This window comes from Simochromis diagramma, unplaced genomic scaffold, assembly GCF_900408965.1.
Source record: "Simochromis diagramma unplaced genomic scaffold, fSimDia1.1 OVJJ01000618.1, whole genome shotgun sequence".
Classification (NCBI taxonomy): domain Eukaryota; kingdom Metazoa; phylum Chordata; class Actinopteri; order Cichliformes; family Cichlidae; genus Simochromis; species Simochromis diagramma.
Window position 1 is genome coordinate 10,880,492 of NW_024387423.1, and position 23,731 is coordinate 10,904,222.

Below are 23,731 nucleotides of genomic sequence, written 5' to 3' on the forward strand. Positions count from 1 at the left end.
GGACACCTGCAAAAAGCAACTGCAATGGATGATGGTAAATCTGTCCGTGTGGCATAAAGACATCATCTCGGGTATTTTGCTTTTGTTTTTCTTTGTATTTTACAGTTGCAAAATGGATATGTCAAGTCTGCACAATGGAGACATGCGATGACATTTTCCTGGATGCTGTACACTAAATCAAAGGGACCAACAATATGTTGAGTGCCAGCATGGAGACATTTGATTCCCATTCCACTCATGCAGTATTACTGCTGGAATGCCAGTAGACATCACAATCCTCCCAAGCTGGCACTGGGCTTGTCACACTTTTTATTCCACGTCAGTGTTTTCAAAAAAATTAAATAACATGTATATATATATATATATCTCACAGGAAAATGTGAAGCCCCTGCTTCTTCTTGATACACTTTATTTGCAGCACAGAATGCGCAAATCACTGGTGACACAATTAAAATAGGTTTGACTTAACAAAGGCGATTTAGTGTCAGTGACATTTAGCATCAGCCTCTGGCGACAGACAGGTAAAAGAAGCCAGTCAGCAGATTGGACCTGAGGGGATGGGGAAAGTGGGGGTTGTAGAAGGCTCTTGTCTGGGTTTTGGTGTTGCTGGGATGGACGACTTATTAACACAGAAACACACAATTAGTGTAAATCCTTGACAACAGACTGCCACTGTAGGCTTACACCAGGGCATCAAAGCTCCAGCACCCCTTAATTTGAATGACCAGACTATGGGTGCTGAACTCAACAACACATATAGAAAATATGTTTTGTTTTTTTTCCTCACTGCACTGTGCATATGCACAAATACAATAAGTTTATGTAAATAGATTAAAAAATTAGTGCATCATTAGTGTCTAAAAGAGGAGAAAACAATGCAGGAAAAAACAAGAGGTGTTTGTGGGTATACATGAGGGACAATGAGAGAGGGAGAGAGAGAGACAGGCAGAGAGAAAGACAGAGACGGGGGTGGACTGTCCAATACACTCCTGATAAAGGTCAAAGAGATGTTTTATTCATGATCCAGGCGGCAGCAGCAGAGGCAGCAGGGCCAAGGTTGAAATGAGCTCGCGTCCATGTTCCCTGGAGCCAGTGCTGCAAACAGCCTCACACCAGGCCAGCAGACACTCCAACTGACTGCTATCAATAATGCCAAAATGCGCACACACACACACACCCTACCCTTATCCCTTATCAATAACTTCAAATCACAAAAAATAAGAAAAATGGAGTCTTAAGTCAGACTAATATTTTGGTCTGATTTCTATAATTATATATCGAAAAGTGACAGTTGTAAATATTCTAGATCTAAAAATTCACGATTTCAGTATTTTTTTCATTATTTACAATGAAACTGTCAATATGCTGTTAAATGCATGTAATATATAATATATTAAGATTTTTACAGTGAACCACTTCAACTATGTGTTTATAACATTTTTTTTGGATTAGTCAGACTTTACATTTGAAAAGCACAAGTTAAACAAAATCCCTTTTAAAATCCTGAATATAACAGCGCACAGCAGGAATGGGAGTCGATTCATAAAAGTTCTTACCTTTTAAATTTCTCTCCGCTGAGAATCTTTCATGAAACATTCACAGTGGAGAGAATCAGACGAGGTTCATTTCGAAATCTCTTACACCCTTGAACCCCCTCTTTGAACTCGCTCCAAACAAAAAAGGCAAAACCTCTGTACTGCACCTAACCGAGACCAGCTCCGAGCCCTTGTTTTTTTTTTATATTTATTTATTTCATTTTATTTCAGTGTAGCTGGGAACTTTTTGATGGAGCTGACACAGTCTGAGAATCAACAACTAAAGTAACCTTTAAAGCACAGATGTGTCTTAATCAGAAAGATTGTAGCGTCACAGATTAAAACTTGTGAAAATGGTTAAAGACCCAACAATTTCTAAAGACTTACACACTGAGCCTATTCACATACTGAGTAGGGAAGTGGGGGTTTCAGGGGAAAGAGAGGCGTGTGTGCCTGTTTGGGAGCATAGATGTGTCTTTTTATACGTGTGTGTGTGTGTGTGTGTGTGTGTGTGTGTGTGTGTGTGTGTGTGTGTGTGTGTGTGTGTGTGTGTTACACTGTGCGGCCAGCCCACTCCAAGCATCTTTGATCAGATATGAAATATTCACAAATGCTGCTATAATTTGATGAAAGTCAGATATCCCTCAAATAGGAAATAGAAGTCAGCTCGTTGGCAGCTCTTAAATAAAACAAAATAAAAGAAATCTTAGAATCCAGATTTAGAAAATGTAAATTGCAGGCCCTGAGGTTGGATTAACAAAGAGATTTTAAACATGCACTGACCCGTTGTACGAACTCCAGTCCATGCTGCTCAGCCAGAGCTTTGGCAGCTCTGGTGCCTCCGTCCATTTGCACTGCATAGAAGATGAGGCAGTTGGTCCCACGGTGCCCCTCTGTGGTCACTAGGTTCCTCTGCAGCAGGCAGCCCAGCACCAGCACAAACGCAGTGAACATGGAGCCTTTAACGAGAATATCTGTGAGAATTAGATCCATATTTTCTTTTTTTTCCATATATATATATATATATATATATATATATATTATATATAAACTCTTGGAAATTATGCATGTTTTAGTGCACTGTGTAGGGATCAGCCCAGAGTGCTACATTACATAATGTTTTAAGCAGACACCGTGCCTGAAGTCTTCAATGTCAAACAGTCAAACCTACAAAATAATCAGATTGTATTTGCGTATCGGTTTTGGTGTCATTTTGAAAGCACAAATGACAGAGTACATTTTTGGCAAGCCCACTAATTATTTGATCAAAAAGTTGTTTCCGCCCTTTAATGTCAGGCATCATTTTTCTCTTTCAAAATGCCACCTAAGGTTATTTCGCATACCTGTGCTCTTCACTGGATCTTTGTAATATCTAAAATCCGCAATTATATACATGCAACAAAACAAACCCAAACACCTACTTTTTTCTTTTCTTTTCTTTTTTTTACATATTATCATAACACTTCATATACCATCTAACTACACAAATGAGTTGACACAGTGTAGGATTCTGCATCTCAGTACAGAGTATTGAACATTGGCAATTGTGAAACAATTTGCCCACAGCCACCTCCTCTGTACTTCTGCGTGAATTCCACCGAGGCTGCCACCTACAGCATGTGAACCACCCACCTGTAGCCACACAGAGTGAAACGTCCAGGAGTTATCTTTCACCCTGTGCGATGAAAGCTAGAACTCTGGCATCGGGGGCCCCAAGCGAGACAACACACTCTCTCCAGTTCCCAACCCACACGTTTAATCTCCTGGCCTTGATGCAAATGCTTCTGAGAGCAGAAAACACTGCAGTGCCCTCATTGCGTGAACTAACTTCCCTCTTTAAGCAAAACAGGAACTTTATCAGTCTGTCTTTATGCTCGTACTTTTCCTGTGAACAATGATGGAACAAAAAAAAAGTTGCCACGTTGCTCTTGAACAGCATCTACTGAAAAAGTAAAACAGCCGATGCACTGCTGGACGAATGCCGCGTTGAAGAATATTAATTGCTTAAACTCCCTGTCCTTTCACCACATTACACAATCAACATTTACTGTTGATCTGCCAAGTTGGCTATTTTTCAGTTTTATACATTAGCTTACATTAAATGCAATTAGAAACGCAATCAGGCAAAGTGCGCGTATGTCTGCTGCCCGTGCAAACAGCTCCTAAACTCTAAAAGGATGCTTCTAAATACAGCTGCTCCTATTATACAAGCGGCTAGTTGAGTAAGGAGGAATCATTTTAAGCCACGCGTTATGCAAACAATGCTTAAAAATAGTGCACGCAAGACATAGACCAAAATATATCTGACTTTTTGGAAGCCTGATGAACAAAACAAGCGGTTCTTTTAAATCCCTTCTTGAGAATCGTGATGGGAATTCTTAACAATGATTTGTTTTATGCGCAAAAACAATAATCCAACGTTATCACTTGCAGTGCCGGTATCTAATAGTGTTAATGTGCAGCATCTGTGGTTGAAAAAAATCTTTCTACTTCTTCGTCAATTCTTTCAGCCTCTTTACTTTGAGAAATGCACCCGCTAAGATGCAGCAAAACTCTGAACCAGACGATTAAGACATCTCCGTCTATGAGTGATTCTGTTTGTGTGTTTATCTGACTCCTCGTCAAAGTGCCTCCTCCTGCAGCGTTTTTCGCCCCCACCCCAAACAACAAACAATGCAGCTGACCACTGTTTAAAGTCTGCAGCATCATTCAGCTCCTATCTCCCGAGCCACTGATTGAAATCGATAACCTCACTTGGGGCTCGAGCCCCAGTCAATCCCACTGAGGTGCGGGGCCGGGAGCGAACACCCCACCCAACGAGTAACCAGCCCTGGGCAGAGACAAAGTAGACAGGGGGAGAGGGAGGAGGGAAAAAAGAGGGCGCATGTGAGACTGGAGTACAGGGGAGCCACATTGAACAGTGTCAGGGCCTCGGGGCCTACTGGGACGCTGATAAAGTACCTGGACATTTTTATAGACAAACTACTTATTTCCGTCCTCATATCGCTTGGGAAGACTGATAACTTTATATTCCTCTCAGGCAGAGGAAAGAAAGGGAGGAGGGGGGTCCTTTCAGGAGTTTAATTGATCAAACTGTAGCCACAAGGTTTTTTTTTTTTCTAGAGATAAAAGAGACTAGCACTCTCTCCTGTACAATACAGAGATCTTTTAGAAAGCAGACCCAATGAGGGGAAAAAAGTGTAACTCATTATGCAAAGTCATTACAGTCCTCTGACTACCCTCCTTAAAGAGAAGGCGTTAATGGTAAAACTGTTCATGATTTTCCGAGGTCAAACTACTGGTCACAGGATAATATTATTTCACAATGTCCACATTATCGCTCCAACCAAACTTTTTAGATGGCCGTTTTAAGGTCATACTTAAACACCATGTCTACTTAGAGTGTTTAACATTAGTAAATTACCATAGTAATATTGCCCAGGGGACATGTTGGTAGAGAGTGAGGGAGGGGGGGGGGGGCAATGTCTCAATTTTACAATGGGTTTACAGTAGAATAATGTTCTTTCTGTCATGAGTCAAGAGAACAAACGCAATAAAAACTGAGCCACAATAATCAACCCCATCTCGAGCCATCAGCAAAATGGCAACACATATGCAAACGTTATTAAATATTTTTCCTCTTTTTGTACATTGCCCTGAAAATACTCCAGAATCTTACGTTCATACGGATAAAGCAGACTTGTAAAGCTTTACAAGTCATATTGGACAGATTTTGTTGTCCGTGGAGAGAGGCAGGCTAGCAATTTTCCAGTGTTTAGCAAATGCCAGGCTGTAATATAAGGAGTCCTTGAGCAAGACTTAAACCCCTGCAGCAGCTGAACTGCAGTTGACCGTAACTTCTGACCTTGTAGTGCGTTTGTGGATGGGTGCTGCATTTTTATCACTGACAAACAAATACTGTGGAGGCAGATACTTCAACAATTTAATGATAATGTTTCTCAACATAGTTTGGAAAATAAGAGCACTATCAAAGAATTTCTATATACAAGGTCAAAGAAACTGATGAACTCTGGACATTAAAAACAAACTAAAGCCCTACCGATACAGGATTTTGAAGACCGACGCCGATTTTGCAGACTGATGCCTATACCAATATTTGGTGGGATACAACCCCCCCCCCCAAAAAAAAAAAACAGTTTTCCAATATATCCAATATTATTTCAGGCATTCAAAATATAAACATATTTCCAAAACATCTGTCTAGTTATTCATGTACTCATTTAGTCTCTTCCAGACTCTGCTCTGATCAGCTGGCTGTTGGTTTCCACATTTCAAACACTTATCTTGCCAAAGGGAAGTTGCAAGTTACAAAAAATATGCAGCGTCAACACTCATAACATGGTTGAAGCGTTTTTCTCCTACCTCTTCTTTGTTTTTCAAGACATAACCAGACAGCATTCTGTACGGAGATCGGTAGTAAAGGAGTCCAGGTGAAAATAACTGGTTTCCTATGAAATTAAAAATCCTGCAGAGGAAGTCCAAAACATTTGAGTGCTTAAAATCATGTATCAACCAAGGATGGAAAAATATTTTACTTGTACAACTACAAAGGGGGCTACTCTGATTCTGTGATGAACTGGCAACCTGTCCAGCATGCACAGTCAGGATATACTCCAGGTTCATTGTGACCCTGAACTTGAAAAAGTGGTTAGATGGGTGGATGGTTAAATGAAAACTACAGCAGCTGGTCTCCTTAGTTCCCAAACAAAGAGCAGTTAATGGAGCACATGGCCTTGTCCAAACTCTTTTGCAACTTTTTTTGGAACCATGAAAATTACCATAGATTTCAACATTTAAATGTTTAATATAGCTTTTGTGCATTTAAAAAATGAAATATAGTTTTGGGCATATTGGAAATTATTGCATTCTGTTCACCTTTTTATGAAAGGAGTCGCAAACGGAACTAAACAATCAATAATATTAATGACAGGTTTTTACTTTTCCTCCTTATATTAAAAACGTTGACTAATGGGAAAAAAAACACCTATATTATCAGCATAGCTCCACCCAGCTACATCATGCATGGGGGCTAGTCAGACATAAATGGGGGACACCTGTAGTGCTGCATGGCTATGGCCATTATTTCGTTTTACAGTGTGGAACATTTTCAGCAGATGTTGCTTCCAGTTGCCTCTGTAGCAGTCTGCCTGTAGTTATCCATATGTTGGCAACAGTGTTCTCTCCTTTACACACAGTTCATTAAGTCTATCTGGAAGCCTCAAAAGGATGCAGGTAATTACAACACCAGGTTATCACCTTAACATAATAATGTCCCACTGCATCCATTACAAGCACCAAATCCTTTTCAGAGTTCGCTGCTATTAACTGAGGATGATGTGGATTAATAAATGCATCCAGAGAACTGATGTGAGTATAGTTTAAGGTTCTCACATTGTTAGCCTCGGGTCTTGAATTTTAGTGACCCCCCCCCCCCCACACACACACACACACAGACACAGCAAAAACACAAAAAACTGAAAAAAAACCCACCCAAACTGGTCCAGTGCATCAAAGCCTGGAAACGAGGCTACATCTGAGAAAGACGGGAGGAGGGAGTGGGGGTTCAACTCTCACTCCCTCCATGCAACACGGTGCTGTGAAAGGATAGAACGGGTTTGTAGAGTAGGAACTGGGGGGAAGAAAAGAAAGCTTTTACCTTTCCCATCCAGGCGACAGAGCCCTTAGACAGACGGACTGCCTCCTGTTGAAAGCAGAACGGCAGGTCGATGCATCGTGGAGAAAAAAGAAAAATTCCGACGCGTCCATTTTTTTTTTTTTACTCCTCGTAATAAAAGATGCAAATTAGAGCATGCAAAACACCGCATCTACAGAGCACCTTCTCACAGAACAAGTCAAACGTGCAGAAATAACGATTTTGTAAGTCGGCAAAACGAGCACATCCACGGCGTGTGGCGGAAGGGGGGATTTTGTAAAGATGTGAGAATGCATTAGAATGCAAGAAATGGTGTGATGGCGAGAGGGACTGTTGGGAGAGACAGATCTGCATATGGAAATTAGGGTTAGCCTGCTTTAAATTCTTTTTCATACGGTCCATTATTTTGTATTCATTTGAGCGGAACCCCGACAGTGGGACCGAGGGGGACAAGTGACTTGACAAATCCCGGGGAAAAGTCACGGCACGGAACAGGTGCTTTGGTTCAGTGCTTTTTTGTGAGCAACTGTGTACGCACATACATGCTATGACGATTATGCTCTAAATATTTTTTCATATATCCACATAGTATTGTTTTCCCGAGTCTGTATTTAACATCTGTTATGTAAACTTAATTTCAAGTTAGCGTGTATGTCTTAACAAAGACCGAGAAGAAACTGAATTTAATTATTTTATTTGTTTAATGAGAGAGCTCAGCGCTGTTAGTGGTATACAGAGGAAGTTCAGGTTGCTCTTTAATACAACTCACGATAAATACAGCTGCTGAACCGACTATAAAACGACTACAATTCTAAATATCTTAAAAGCTGCCCGGAGAGACATTGCGACGGAGGAAGCGCTTAGCAGTGAGACCTCTTGTGTGTGTCTGTCAAAGGATTAGGCTCCTCCCAGTAGGAAACTTCGGACCAATCATCGGGCGTGGAGCGAGTGTGCGCCTGCGTAGTGTGAGCGCGCGGGACCGGCTGAAAACACAAACAGCGATGAATACTGGGAAGTAAAATTCACAAACTACTATACTGTACAAGAAGCCGAACTAACAGGTTAGTTCATATTTCATTAACAGTTGTTTTTGGAGGCTTTTCTGTCTTTAGTTTGCCTGTTAAAAATAGTTTTGTTTGACTTAACTGTGCTGTCGTGTCGGCACAACGTATGCTAGAAAGTGTTAACGCTAGCATTATCATGCATAAAGCGTATAATGTAGATACGTTAAGTGTTAAATTTGCACTTCGTAACTTCTATGAAATGTTTTATACTCTCATGTCGGATCCATTGTGAAGTACTTGTTCGTTGGCTAGCTATATGCAATAACATACATGCCCGTCACTTATACATTCAATAAATTCATTTATGTTGCTTCAAAGATATTTTTTCCCTGCTTTCTGCTCATGTTTCCTTTAAAACTACATCTAATTGTGCACAACTCTGCAAAATTAGATGTAGTTTTGTATGCTCTGCGTTGAGTACCAGTACTTGTATGTAAGTACAAATGTACTGTAAGGTACATTTGTACTTACAAAGTAAAATGCTAAAATACTGCTGTGAAACCCTTTTGTTTAAATTGTATGTGGTATTAAATTATACATCATCCCAGTATATTTGTGAATAACTTGTTGAATATTTACATATGAACACAGTTTTGCAAACCACTGACAAAAAAGTATTCTCTCAGTATTTTGCGCTGTGATTTCTTTATTTTTTTTTGGGTCATTTCAGGTGAAATTGATTCTGCACTGACACCATGTCAGATGACTTCAGCCAGTCCCTCACCCCGCCAGTTTCCCCATTTGCAGGAAACAGTCTATGTGACCTGGCTCCAGTTCGACCACCGTGTTTCTGCTGCTCTGATGTAAAAGATGATCCCGCTGGAGTACTTTCCGCAGAGGGATACGTTGTTAGAGGCTCCTTGAAACGGTATAATTACCTTCTGCCAGCTGACTGTAATCGTACAAAATTGTCTGGCACTATTTTGTGCCTGAGAAATGCTGTCAGTAAGAACAGTCTTTTATAAAATCGGGTCATTTTTCTGTGTAATTTATTCAGAGGTCAGTTTTTTTGTACTTATAACACCTCAAATGTAATTCCATTTACCTCCCTTGTGATGTTGTAGCTGCTAAAGTTCCACTACGAGAAAAGCTTTAAAGTCTCACTGCTGTCATTGCATCCACTCCAGGCTACTTTTGCGTCTTGACCCAGCCCCTGCAGAATATGAAACGGACACAGTGGACATCTTTGGCTTCTCCTGGGTGACAGAGACAGCACTGGTGGAATCTACAAAACTACTGTTTGGCCTCTTCAGGTAAGGCATGATGTAAAGCATACGTTATTTCAGTCTGCTTTAACTCTTTACCCTTTGAAAGCCTATTAGAATTAACCTAGGAGCTCTCTTCTGAACTGAGCGGTTGTTTGACGCCTCCTTATAGAAATGACTGGGTGTGTATCGAGAGTTAGTGAGGGTGGTCTTTGCCTATGCAGCTACCTTTGGAAAAACCCTGATACTATTCTAATCATTGTGAAAACCTTTACTGATGTGTAATGAAGCAACAAAACATGTTGTTATGGGAAGTCATCAGATATCATCTTTATAAAGGAAAGAGTTAAAATTTCTTGTTTCTACCACTTAATTCTTTTCCACGGCAGCAAAAGTGTGGTCATGAAATCATTCTTTAAAATATTTCATATATATTCCTGATACATTATTGAAAAAGACATCCTTCATATCCATTTACAGGGTCTCTTCTTTTCTGTGTTATGTTTCAGACAACGGATTTACAAGTTGGAGACTTTAGTTAAGTCCAACTCAAATGACTTTGGTAAGTCTGTGTAATCATTAGTCCAACTACCAGTCTTTTAGTTTATTGTCAGTATTTTGTTCGCACAGTAAGCCACTGTTTGCTTACATAGGCATAGTTTGTGTATTAGTTAGATATACAGGTTGTTTATGTGCATTGCTTGTTTATATAATTAGCAGAAAAAAGATTTGAAACATATTTTTATGCAGGTTCTGTCAACCCCTTTGGAACTTGGATCAGTTTTTTAATCCTAGTTAAGGCATATTACGTGGGGACAGAAAATGGTCTGATCAGCTTATCAGCTTGTAGGAGAGTGATAAAAAATAGTTAAATCAAGTGAAGTAAGTGTAGGAATTACTGAGGGCTTCAAATATGTTAACCCTCTCAGGCTCAAATTAAACTTTTTGTTGCTAATGCACAACCAAGTCCTGCAGTGGTACTTCTGAGTAAAAAAAAACCTCATAAAATATGTATGTGGGGTAATCAGGTTGTTAGTTTTTAACTGTTGCAAATCGGCAACACCTGCCTTGAGAGGGTTAAAGAATGAAATGTCCATAATAAATAAAATAATTATTCTGCAAATTAAATCCCATAATTTCTAGAGAGTTGTTTTCTATATATATATATATTTTATGAACAATTTGAATGTATTTGATATGTATATATGAGCTGTACAGTAGTCATTTTCACAGTGATCTGATCTCTGATACCGTAGACATATTATGAGTACTACCTACAGCACCCTTTTGATGTTTTAGGTCAAGCTGGAAATCTCCACTATAAAGCAGAAGAACTCCGGCAAGAATGTGTTACATTTCTTCAGTATGTCAAAGTCTTTCTACACAGGTAATTTTAACACATTTTCATGTCACACTGGAACTAATAAAAACATGTTAATATATTATGGTGTCATGGAGTTTTTGTTTATTTGAATGTTTGATTGGATACCCCTTTTGCATATGTACAGATATCTCCAGCCTTCCAGGTCCCTGGATGCAGCTCAGTCACACCCTTACGAGGAGCTGGAGGCTCAGTTCCCCTCTGCTCTTTTGGAGGAACTTTTTGGGATCACTCTCCTCGTAGGACGACTCAAAGACCTGCCTGCTAATGTTCAAAGTGCCTTTACTATACAGAATCACGGAAAGGTACGGCCAAACGCTAGTTGGTTTGTTTAGATCTAACTTGAGTAGAGATTTAATGTAAGGCATTGATTACAAAGGTGTTAGGGAGCTTAAAAACCGAAGGAAAAAAACCCCCAAAGACAGCATTTAAAACAGATGCAGACAATGTGGGGCTGGCATACCAGAGTACAAAGGCTATATATTATCAACTGAGCATTAGGTTTTATGACTACAGTTTTATCACCCAGCTGATTTTTCTTCTTTTCACATTGAAATGAGAAATCTGTGTTCCTTTTACAGATTTTACCTCCCTCCTGGCATTTGCTACACCTTCATCTAGACATCCATTGGTCAGTTTTGGAGATCCTTCACCTACTTGGTCACAAGATGCAGGGTTTGTGTTTGCAGCAGAATTTTCACCTAGGAAATAACTAAAGAGCTATTGAATTATGATGGAAACAGGCTCTTTGTAATTTTACTCATTCTGTCTTCAGGCCAGGTGGTGTACGCCCACAAGTTTGTGGACCTGACGGGAGAGAACCTGACTGATAGCAGCCTGTTTGACGAACACCTGTGCAGTCTGCTGTGTGACCTTACTGGACTGGCCATGGGCAAATACAGCAAGGTGGGTGGTTCATTTCATCTCACTAGATGCAGCAGTGGTATTTCAGAGTTATGTTTTTAAGCTGAAATTCTAAGTGTTTCTCAAATAATTGCCACATTTTGTAGTTGGTTAGCAAAAACTGGATCGAAGCTGCACATAGAAGGCATCGCAACGTGCAACAAAAAACATTTTAGTGTAGAATAAAGCTTTAGTTGGCAACTCACTGTGTTTAATTGATCCTGTTTATTTGTAGGTGAGGCCTACAGAGGCGCTGAGCAGCCATCATTACCTTTGCACCTGCACCAAAGAGTTGTGGGTCCTGCTCATGTACCTTCTGGAACACAGGAATAAAGCGTTGCACACACAGGTAACACACATACACGCATGTTCTGTCACACAGTAAACTTTGATTCTGACAGTATTTAACTAATGTGTGCTCCCTTTAGGCTTTCTGGAGCTACATCAACTCATTGCTGAGGCCTCTGGTTTTAGGAAAACCTGCTGCTGAGCAGTTCAGTGGCCTCCCCACACACTGTAAGGACCCTCTAGGATTCACATGGTGGCTGGTCACTCATTTATCAATGCTAGGCCAGTATAGTCGGAGCGGCACGGTGGTCCAGAATGAGGTAAGAAACTAATAATTGCAATAATGATACCTGAACATGTTCCAAATGAACAGAAAAGTGTTTCTATGTAACTAATATATAAAAAGATTTTTCTGACATATAAAACTGCAATTTGTTCCATCTTAAACACTAACCCTTTTAACAGCAAGGTTTTAACAACAATATATTGTGTTTGTACTTAACCTAATTCCCTCATTTCGTGGGCATTGTCTCAACAAAATGTTCAAATGAACCTTGCACCCAATTGGTGTTGTTTCCAACAGTTTACGGCACAACCATGAGGCTTTTCCAGTTCTCAAATGATTCGATGATTGTATCTGAGACTGCATTAAAGAACAGAGAGGCAGACTACACTTTCAATACATTGATTCTTGAAGACTATTATGATGAATATAGAATACTGTGAGTTGTTGTTTTTAAGTGTCTCTCATTAATTTATCTTCACCTGCAGAAAAACCTGGGGGATAACTGGACCTTTGTGGATGAGTTGCTCAAATTAACTTGTAAGGTGAGCGCAGTTTCTAGTTGCGATATTCAGTTTTTGAACCCTTTAAAATCATAGTGTTTTTAAATTGTGTGTGTGTGTGTGTGTGTGTGTGTGTGTGATAACAGGGAGGTCTAGCAGAGGAGCAGTTCAGGATGCATGTCCACTCCTGCCTCAGTCTTTGTCTGATGTGGGAACCGAGCACCAGTGCTGTGTCCACCCTCTGGGATTACCACAGCAAGAATTTGGTAAAATAACATCTGTGGCTTATCATGAAGTGTTTACATTTGATTTGCTGACCAATTTACTACAAGTAGCTTACTTTTGTGTCTAACCATCAATTTTTGAAATGTCTTATTTGTTGCTCCTTTATTCACACCATACTTCTAATTCTTAGCATGTCATGCTGCACCCTGGTTAACAAGGGCTCTACAGTTATATATTATGCTCTGTCACTCCTCTTCAGAGTGCCTCATTTACCGTGCCCTGGCTGGGGATTTCTGCCCTGGGCACTTTATGCAAGACACCTTTAGCTCTGTTGGAGCAGGCCCGGAGCTGCTGCTCCCTGCCTCCCCTTCGCTCTCCAGGATACACCCAGCTCTATCGCTCTGCCAACTCCTTCCACATCTTTCTTCGAGTGCTGGCCCTGTGCCTTGCACAGGATCGGGCTGGAGGAGTCCCGCAGAGACAGATCAAAGGGAGGTAAGGATGGAGAGAAGGCTGAGAAGCTTTGTAGCTCTCGATCCTTCACATTTTCTTCCACCTTGAAAAGTAGGTTTGACAACCATAACACTATATACTCTATATTGTGGGATTTTGATTTGGAGGCTTTCAGCAGTGACTACTAATCAGGGATAGGCTATATAGATTTCCCCTTCCCACTTGATCTTTAAATGTGTGATGTGTTTAAATGGTGTTTGGATTTGCCTATGTGTAAGCACTCGCTTGCATAAATACACACACAACATGTGTGTTTGCAAACTGTCATGCATTTGAGTCTTGTTTGTGTACGTGCCAGGTGTATCGCAGTCTCCCGGTGCGTCTTTGATATTTACTCAGGCCCACCGGTGGAGCAGGTGTCTCAGGAGTCAACCACCTGCTCTCCAGCAGAGGCAAGACCCAAGAAGCCTCCTACTGATGCACACACAAACACACAGGCTGTGCACCTGCTCCCTAGAGCAGTGACATGGTTTCAGTGTGTGAGGCCGTTGAAGAGAAGAATACAGTGCGTGTTTGAATAGGAAATAGAGAAAAAAATAGACAAAGGACAAGAAGCTGATGGATGCATCAGAACCATGTACTGGTCCATCCTATATCCCAGGCCGGCTGGGTGCCAGAGGGAGGCAGCCGTAGATAAATCCGCCTAATGACTTCCCTCTGTCTGGAATGTGCTCTGTAGCACTGCAGACATGGGGGCTAATTAGCTAACGAGCGTGGCGGTTAATTCGCCTTAACGAAGCTGTGTTGGTTTCCAACACGGAGAGAGGGGAGCTTGGGTGGTGGGGGAGCAGGGGGATGTGGGTGGTAGGCAGTCTGGCGACAGCCAGGCTGGGCTGGGACAGGTCCAGATCCCCACCCCCCATCCCCTTCACCTCCCTCCATCTCCCTCCACCAAAACTATCACCACTACCTCCTCCTCCTAAGGAGGCGCGAGGCGTGCCGACTGTATCTCCACAACGCTTCGGCAGCGTTCCCACTCCTGGCTAGGCTCTGCGGGACACCCGCGACGACCACATTAATGGGATCGACTGCAAGCATGTTGCTCTCCAATGCTGGGAGTTAGGAGCATCTGCTTGCCTCCAGAAAAAAAAGCTGTCCAGAATAAACAAACAGAGAGACAGGTTGGGAGAACACAGAAAATCCCCTCTGCTATCTCCCAGTGTGCAGCTTATATCCGTGTTACATACTAGCCATTCATCTATTTAAATCTCCCTCCCTGCTCACTCTGACTGTATGCTTCACCACCTTTTCCTTTTATAGTTCTCTGTGGGTGTAACTAAGCTGGTTGTGGTGTTAACCTGGTCTTTCCCAGTTTCCGTCTCATTTTTCTCCACTCCTTTTATACCAGTCATACTTCTTACACTGAGTTTGTCTTGGGATGTGCGCTGTTTGTGTTTTGACCGAAACAGCAGCTCTACTCACCTGTGTGGGCTGCATCTGTATTTTAGGATGGGGAGGGCTAGGGGGCTCCAGCCTTCTGTGTTTTCCTGCCAGGCGAGCAAGCTCTGTGTGTGTGTGCGCGCATGTGTGTGTGGTTTTATTGATCTCTCTCTGTTGTTGCAGTAAATTGGTTTGGCTGTAGAGAGAGGGACTGAGCGCCTACTGCTGTGTGTCTGAGTGTCTCTGACATTTAACATGATCTTTAAAGGCATTTCTCCACAGTGCCCGCAGGATCTAACAGCGTGCTGGGTGGTTCTCTATTCTTACTTACTCTCTTGCTTTTTCCTTTCTCTCTCACCCACATAGGCTGGGGAGCCCAGCCTCTCCCCCTGGAGCTGAGAAGGTGATGGAGGCAGGTGGTGGGGTGCACTACAGGGGTGGAAAGTTCAGTTAGTCAGCGTTTAAAGTCAGGGGGTTTCAGAAGAACAAATCATTTCTAATGAGTTGGATAGTGGAAGTAAAGAAAAAAGTGAAATAGGATAATAATCTAAAAATAAACAATGCAACCATTTGTTTCTTTGTCTTGTGTGACATGATGCTGTCCATCTCTTGTGGCATACCTGAAAACCTTTGTCCTTCCTCTTTCTTTCTTACTTTGGTCCCTGTGTGTCCAGGATTTACTCTAAGTTCTCCCCAAAGAAGATGCAGGAGCTGTCAGAAGCAGGTCTCATGAACTTTCTGCTGCTGTTTCTGGTAGTGGCCCGGCAGGCAGACCTGGAGGATGTGGCCAGCAGAGCTTGTGAGCTGCTTGGCTTTCTGCCCTCTAACTGTCCTCTTGGACACCGCACACTAATCTGGAGAGGGCAGCTGTCAATGGTGTTGCTATTCCAGGTATATTTGTTTACCATAACATAAAAAAAGATTTTAATTAAAAATAACAAAACTGATGGACCATCGTATGTTTGCTCCAGGAGCGGGGTCTGGATGTTGGAGCTCAGGCTAGCCTGCTGGCTTCCTCCTTTAACGAGACAGCCAAAGAGTTCTACAACAAAACCACAGAGGTCTCACGCAGGCTTGCCCTCTGGGGGCCACTTGGGTCCTACCTGGAGGGTGTGGCCGAGGTGTTTGAGACCAGCACCACTCTCAGCCTATCAGAGGAAAAGCTACTCGGTGACGGGTTCAATTGGTTGCTGCCTGCCTGCCGCCAGTCCGAGCTGAATTCTGCCCTGGGTTTTCTGCAGATCGTCCTTGCGCAGCTCAGGTGAGAGAGCAGGTGTCTCCCAGGTCCCAGGTATCTCTTACTTCTCCTCAGTTTCCCTCATTCTTTCATCATTCACTGATAGCTACTCCCTCACAGATAGTAGACACATCCAGACAAATGTTTTCTGGCAAAGGCCAAGCTAAGCTTTTATTAAAATCTGATAAGTCTCTACGGCAGAAGAGAGTGATCTCTTCTGCTCTCCCCATCCCATCCCAGAGTCCACTCACTTCTCATACTGACAATAAGAGGATTGTGCTGTCAGCAGGAATGGGTGTCTGTAAAAAGCCTGTGTAGCACTAAGGCCCCAGTTAGTCTCAGGAGGACCAGTGGCCCCGGGTCACCCTAACCAGGTGCTGCAGTAGCCCTGATTAGAGTTACGGGCCCAGGGGACCCTCTGTGGACCCTCCTGTCTTTATGAGGACTGCAGCAGTGCTGTGGGTGTGTTGAGAGACAGTGGTCAGTAGGGCACCAGAATGAGTTCAGCTGTAGGACAGGGGTGTTCGTTACATGAACAACCCCAGCTGAAGGTCAGAGAGCCACATCTGAAACGCACTCTGTTTATGGGAGGTGGAGATGGAACAGAGGCCACAGTGGACCGATATCAGACAGTGAGGAAAGACGTGTATATTTTACACGCTAATCTGGTGTTATTTAGAAGAGTCAGTTTGTTTGCAACCTATTATGTTTGTAATAGCTCTGAACAACAATTAAAGCAGCTTCTTATAATTGCATGGATGAATTAATTTTAAGTGTTTCATGCTCCTAAGTTACACCAGTATGCTGTGCAAAGGCATTAAAGTCTTTGACAACAACTATCATTTTATATTGGGAAAAAATGCCTATTTTGAATTTATGACCATGTGGCCATTATAAACTCAAAATTAACTTATCTTTGAGCTTTGTTGTGGCCTTCACCAGCTGCTAGGTGAAATGGTTTCTCTTTGGTTGCTTTACCTTTGTATGTGCTGCACTTAGTTGTTAGAGTTCTCAATTGGTAGCATCCAGACTATTTTATCAAAAAAGTTGTTGCTTGCAGCTCCTGGAAACCAGGCTAGTGAGGTTTGTTTTGAGAAAAATCCTACAGAGTTTTGGTGATGGTTTCCTGTGGCTCCATCACTAAAGGTGAAAACTAAGTGAACATTTATTAGCAAATGTATTCAGTGCACACAATGTGCTGTCCATTTTATGTCAAAGTAATGAGGTTTGATATGCAGCTTTGTTGAGTATATATCTGATTTTTCAATATACCCCTAGATATATATTGTTTCTGGAGTTTTGTAGCACTCAGAGTGTTACTACGTCTTTATGCTTACGCTACTTTGAAAAGGTTAATAAATGATCTGAAACCTCAGAAAAAGGGCATTGTAAAATTAAGTGTTACCGAGCCCTCTTGCTGTTTCATGTAGGTGTATGATTGCTTTAATTCTCCAGTGTGCACTACCATCCTCTCAGCACACACAAACCTACACAACTGTCCACACCCCCAAAGTGAAACACTAACCGAGGTGTACTCGTTTCTTATTTCAGTGCCAGCCCCTTGTAACACAGTATCTCGTTAGCTTTGCTAATTCCCAGACTTCCCATCTCAGATCTTGGGGTTGAAGGGCACACATTTGCACATTAATGGCCAAGGAGTGAGAGGAGAAGAAGAGAACTCTCAGAGGCCCTCTGTGTTATGGCCTGGACCACCATGACCCATTTAACCAAATAAAAAAAAAAAAAAATTAAAATACCGTGCTCTCTCTCTTTCCAATTCGTGCCGCCAAATTAAATATAATTCTTCGGCCTGGCAATTTTCGGTATCTCTTTGTGATTAATGCCTTTTCTGTGACACAATTAATGGGCAATTATGTAGCCTGGCAAATTTAGTGTGTGCATCATTATGTCTATTAAGAGCCATGTGGAATCTGCACACATTATGAGAATTATTCTGCCAATGGTTGAGGCGGCGTAGGGTCCGAACATTCACTCTTGATAGCCATCGTCATGGTGCTGAGGCAAGAAGCCAGTAACAGGCATAATTCCTCAATTTTATTTCTTCCCATGACCCTCCGCTGTAGGAGGATGGGGGTGACGCTGGTTGATGAGGTGAGCTGGCATTGGCACAGTCTGTTGGATCTGTTTTTGGCACAAACAATTAATCCCCATCTCCTTGGCTTGATAAAATACAAGCCTTCCTGTGAAGCTTTTTCCTTTGTGAGCATTAAGACCTTTTAGCGGATTTTGACCCCCCCCCCCCCCCCCCCCATAGTCAAGGACAACTACTGTCAGGTGTCTTCTTATAAAGGAAAAAAACACCTTTACATTAGATACAAATGTGAGGACAAAGTAAGGAAACGGGGGACGTGGAGTTAATTACATGTATGCCCATGTGTGCGTCTGATGTGTTTGTCTGCCTGGCATTGTTAGGATGCTACTTTTTTTTTTTTAATGTCTTTACAGTGAAGGCAGCTGGGGGAAGGGTTACTTTGGTCCCTAGTGGTATGTAACGGTGTGTGTATGTGTTTGTGTGTACATGTAAGAAGCCACAGTGAGGAGGATTAAGTGGGGTCTCTGACGATGTCTTGTACAATGAGGGTTGATGGGTGTGAAAGGCCTATTCCGCAGTAGTAACGAGGCTAATGAATTCAGACTCTAATCGATTGTCTCAGCTCTCTCTGGATTAGATGCAACCTTGCTGGAAGGGAAGGCACCGTTGAGGTGTGTGTGAGTGTGTGCGTGTGTGTGTATGTAATATAGTAACAGAGTAGAGTGTGTGGTTAAGGATAGGATAGAAGGGGGCTGCTAGTTCCTCTATCTTTTGCTTCTTCCCCACCTCACCTTAGCCCCCGCTTCCCTACACCCTCATCCGGGTGAATGAGGGGGACAGAAGGATCATCTCCCGTCTAAATGAGATTACAGCTCCTTCAGCTGCTTATCTGGGCTAATGCCAGCCACTGTGGGGCTGCCGTAGCGGCTGGGGCCAGGGCCAGGGATGAGCCAGAAGAGCCAAAGTATAGTCTGTGTACAGGGGATCAGTATTAGGCTCCACTCTATGCCTATAATATCCTCCTCTCCTTCCTCACACCTACCTCCACCCCGCTTTGCTCCACACTGCAGCGCACCACTGCACCCAGTAATCCCCCAGGAGAGAAGAGAGGGAAAACATATGAAGGAGGAGTGAAAGAGAGGAACTGTGGAGCAAAAGGATTTGAGAAAGTAGGGGGGGGGGGGGGGGGTTGTACACAAGAGGGAGCACTGAGTTTGGATTTTGCATTGGATAGATTTGTTTATCTGTTCTCGCTTTCTGTGTGTCTGTGTCCTTCCAGACGAGTCCATCAGCGCAGTGACCAGTCAGCTCCCACCCTGTCCTGGGCTCCTGCTACCACCAGTGTGGTGAAAGAGCGCCACCTAGCGGTAGCAGCTGCTCTCTGGGCTCACTTCTTCCCCTTTCTGCACAGCCTACGTCTTTCTCAGACACCTCCAGCACAGCTTGCAGATGCAGCTGCAGGTCAGTAAGACCCAGTGGAAGGAAAGGTGGGAGAGCAAGATTTCTGGGCATCCTCATACAAAAGAAAACTGATGTAGCTATTTTAAATGAAAGAAATTTGAGGGGAAAATATGGCTTTACAAGTGAAAAGGTAGAACTGGAAAGCACACAAAAATTCAAAGATCATAGTAAAGAGAAGACATTAATGGCTTTGAGCGCTATACTTGTATCATCATCCAACTAACTGAGACAACACTGACCTATTTTCATTTTCCTCAGGTTTCACCCTGCTCGCCTTTGATCTACCCACTTCGGCACCCCAGGACCTTCAACCAAATTCAGTTCAGTCCATCATGCAATACTTTGGGTGGGATGACATGGTTCACCCACTCTTGGTAACTCGCTATCTTTCCCATCTGCTTCAAAACAGGTAAGCTTTGACCTTTGAATCCAATCCCACCCCCCAGTCTTCTCTGTCCCAAAACATTTTCATTTGACTCACCTGATGTTAAAAGCATCAGGTGAGTCCGATGAGAATGATGTTCTCCTCTTTTCCTGTTAGTTATCAAGCTTCATCATTGTGTGACGCACTTAAAAAAACTGTTTTCCATAACTTCTGCAGGTACATTACACAGTCTCTAATTAATAAATGAAGCACAGGGTGTCCTTGTATAGTGAAGATGGTTATTAATAAATAAAAATGCATTCATGCCTTTATACAGAAGGTAAAAGCTTCAAAATTACACTCAAGAGTAGAAGAATGATTATTATTTCAACCACAGACATCTTTTCAGACGGTGCCAAGTGATATTAAAGCTGCAGTAAGGAAAAAAAAAAACATCCAAGAGTTTTAAAAAAACCCTCCATCTGCAGCTCCAAGTCCCTCCCATCACATAAGCGCTGACATGTGCATGTGCTTCATATGCTTACAACACAAGCTGTTAGAGGCTCTAACAAGCTACATAAACATGAAATGGAATTGGCTGCAGCCATGAGCCTTTGGCTAAGGTTAACAGAGGGCTAAACCATTAGGAAGATTCAACATGGCCACTTGTGGCGTGCTTAATGGAAATTCTACCTGCACAGCCTGAAACCACTACAACAAAGACAGATTAGATATTACAGGAATGCGTCTAGTAAAGACAGAGATGCTGAAACACCAATCAGAATAGCCTGCTGTGGTTTGAAATTAGTTCCCTAGTTAAAGTTGCAGACATCTGGAATATTATCTGGCCATCAGCTGCACATCCTTCTCCACCAGTCCAGCAAGATGGAGAAAGAAAATGAGCCACAAGCTAAAATAATATCCATGAACCAAAATGTTAATAGACCACAGCCTTACCTACTGAGTTCTCTGGGCACTGTTTATTAATGAAAGCGAGGCAGGAAGATTATTATGCAATAAGGAGGTGGTGTGTTTTGTATGGGCAACTGCCAGTACCTGACCCTTCAACTGCAAGATACCAAAGTGATCCTTTTTAGAAGTTTTTTTCTGACAAGCTTATCTTTCTTATTTTGTGCGGGTTGCTTTAAAGTGATTGCACAAGCTGCAAAGTAGAATTTGCTTCCATTGAATTAGGCTTTCCACCATTTGAAAAGATGTGCATTAGTTGGACAGTCAATAGAAACCGCCTCGCCCCCCACCCACCCTGCCCCACACATCTCCAAACAGACTTGTGATCAGGTTCTTGCTGTCTCTTCTCTTTCGCAGTGAGCTGGTGTCCTCTCTGAGTGGAGAGCCTGGCGTTGCTGTGTCTGGTTCTGCACAAAGCCTGTCAGTGAGGGCCTGGGTCAGATGTGTTCTACAGCAGCACCTTCACAAGAACCCAGATGGCACTGACAGCAGAACAGGTAACAATACTCAACAGCAGTTTTCAACCTACAATGCAATTTATTTATTTTTATGTTAATCTAGGACTCTTTTTTTCCCCTCAGACATTTATAGAGGTGTTGCATGGCTACATCTCTACTCTGAGTCAAACCTATTCTTTAAGTAAAAAAGGAAGTGTTTACATTAATGTGAACTTCATTATCATTTGAATAACCAGTGTTTGTGTTTTTGCATTCGTCAGCCCGAGCTGTGGAACAACAGTTGTGTGAATTGACCCGGCTTGTGCTGAGGCTTCCCGAGGTGGAGAGGCTTCTGCAGAGAGCCAACCTTAATCCCACAGCAACCAGGCCAGAGCCGACTGCAGCCCTGGAGATGTTTGTCAAGGTAACATACGCACACAGGTGACAAACACACTGGGGAATAATTCTCTGTCTTTGTGTATTTTGAAATTTTACAGCAAGTTGGTTATGAGAGAACTCAGGTCGGCTTTGTGTCCAAGTAAAAGTAAAAATCGTCTGTAAACCTTCATCAGCGTGTGTTTCTATGTGTTTCACATGGTGCTAGGCTGTAGGCAGTGTGTACAGTGGACTGAAGGTTTTGTCTGAGCGTTCAGCCATGGTGACCACAGCCCTAGACTACATTGGTGACATCCTGAAGCACATTAAACCGTCTCTCGTCAGCAAGAACCAAGAGGGAATACAGCTAGCATACTGGGCTGTTGGTAGGTGCAAAGTTTATTAATTTCAAACGCATCACAGAATATACTGTGTATATAGTCCACGACTGGGCGAGAAATTATTGGAATTGCGTATGAGAGTACAACACTCTTTTCTCTGTGACCAGGCTGCATTGTGAAGCACTGGAGCCCCCTGCTGGCCACATCAAAAGCACAACAGCTGTTGTTCCGCATTGTGGATGGGCTGCTGCTTCCCCACAACCTCACACAGCAAGACAAAGCTCTCAGAGACAGTCTGCCTTTGTATATACAGGTAGGGACAAATGTATAATATAGACACACATTGTCCAAACACACAGCCGTTACATTAAAGAAAGAAACCTGGCTATTTTGATAAAGACCCTTCCATTTATCGTCTTCCAGGGTCTGTCTGTGGCCTCTAGTGTGTCTCAGTCCCAGGGGGCTTACCTGAAGCAGCAACTACGTTCTGTAACTCGCAGATATTTGGACCATTTCCTTCCTGCCTCGCCTTCTGTGGGCATTATTGCCAACCACCCGGTGCTTCTAGGTGCCTGCGAGGCCAACCCAACCAGCCGTGGAGCTGCCCTGAGGAGACTCATCCTAGAGGTTCTTTGGTAGGTCTGCAGAACCATGAAAAGAATTTGCCTGTCATGATCCAGCATTGACCTGAATTTCATGTTCACTTAATTTCTGAATGTGATTCCTGTTGAATCAAAAACTCTCTCAGCAATGACTGAAAACTCCAAACGCCCCAAAGGCTGTCTTGCCTTTACTATCAAGGACTCATGTACATCATTTCCTTCTTTCACCATGTGTCTACATAAACAGCCACTTAAAGTTACTAGAAATACCTGTGCTTGTGTTTGCAGTGAGAACTTCCTGCAGTTCAAAGGTCACGCCCCCCCTCCTCGCCTGGCATCCGTCCTGATGTTCCTGTTGGAGCTTCTGAGACGAAATGGTGACTCAGACCCCTCCCTACTCACTGTGCCCCTCCCCTCTCTGCTGCGCTGCATTATGCTGGTCAACGAGCCACAGGGTAAGACTGACAATCTGAATCTTAAATAGTTTTACAAGCCAAGTTTTAATATAGCAGTCCTCCACTACCTCACTGTTTCTCTGTCTACAGCTTAAGTATAAAACTATATAATCATGAGATCTAACAATCCAGAAGTTGGTATAAAAAGAGAGCGTCTGGCTTTCCATATGATCACAGTTCACTGAATACAAGCAATGTAATGATGGTCCAGAGCAGAGGAATATGGACAGTGCGACATTAGTGGCATAAACGAATAAAGTTGTAATCCAGCAGCTGTTCCCCGTGTGAGAAAGTGCCAAATTCTACTCAGAAACTCTTGTTATGTAGATTAGGAGTTGTTGTAATGACTTGCAGTACTCAGATCTTCTGTTAACTCCACATTTTACTGCAGTTTTGATTGATTGAAGTAGAAGTTAAAGTCATTTTTTATATAACAGTGTCATTTAAGTGGATTCACTTCATTTCAGACTGATGCATTATATA

General features: G+C 42.5%; 2 protein-coding genes across 4 annotated transcripts in view; one reads left to right on the forward strand and one right to left on the reverse strand.

Annotated features, from left to right (window-relative positions):
• The window catches only part of LOC120722138 (neuroendocrine convertase 1-like), a 126,385-nt gene extending 118,832 nt beyond the window's left edge, over positions 1 to 7,553 (reverse strand). For 2 of the 3 annotated variants that reach the window (XM_040012972.1, XM_040012975.1), the window contains exons 1-2: positions 7,213 to 7,553; positions 2,319 to 2,494 (exon numbers count right to left, since the gene is read on the reverse strand). In XM_040012972.1, the coding sequence (XP_039868906.1) occupies positions 2,319 to 2,489 (171 nt within the window). In that variant the 5' untranslated portion in view covers positions 2,490 to 2,494; positions 7,213 to 7,553. Of the gene's footprint in view, positions 1 to 2,318; positions 2,510 to 3,167; positions 7,181 to 7,212 lie in introns of those variants that run through there. The other variant, XM_040012974.1, reaches the window with a different exon arrangement.
• Positions 7,554 to 7,883: 330 nt separating this feature from the next.
• On the forward strand, positions 7,884 to 23,723 carry mms22l (MMS22-like, DNA repair protein). The gene is made up of 23 exons (XM_040012971.1): positions 7,884 to 8,270; positions 8,944 to 9,141; positions 9,401 to 9,526; positions 9,988 to 10,040; positions 10,778 to 10,865; positions 10,987 to 11,164; positions 11,441 to 11,534; positions 11,635 to 11,765; positions 11,998 to 12,111; positions 12,191 to 12,370; positions 12,822 to 12,878; positions 12,983 to 13,102; positions 13,321 to 13,556; positions 15,629 to 15,845; positions 15,926 to 16,215; positions 19,524 to 19,705; positions 19,964 to 20,114; positions 21,396 to 21,535; positions 21,757 to 21,899; positions 22,080 to 22,236; positions 22,359 to 22,504; positions 22,615 to 22,826; positions 23,082 to 23,723. Exons 2-23 carry the CDS (start codon positions 8,969 to 8,971, stop codon positions 23,275 to 23,277), a joined length of 3,384 nt encoding a protein of 1,127 aa, XP_039868905.1. The 5' UTR covers positions 7,884 to 8,270; positions 8,944 to 8,968; the 3' UTR covers positions 23,278 to 23,723.
• The last annotated feature ends 8 nt before the right edge of the window (positions 23,724 to 23,731 follow it).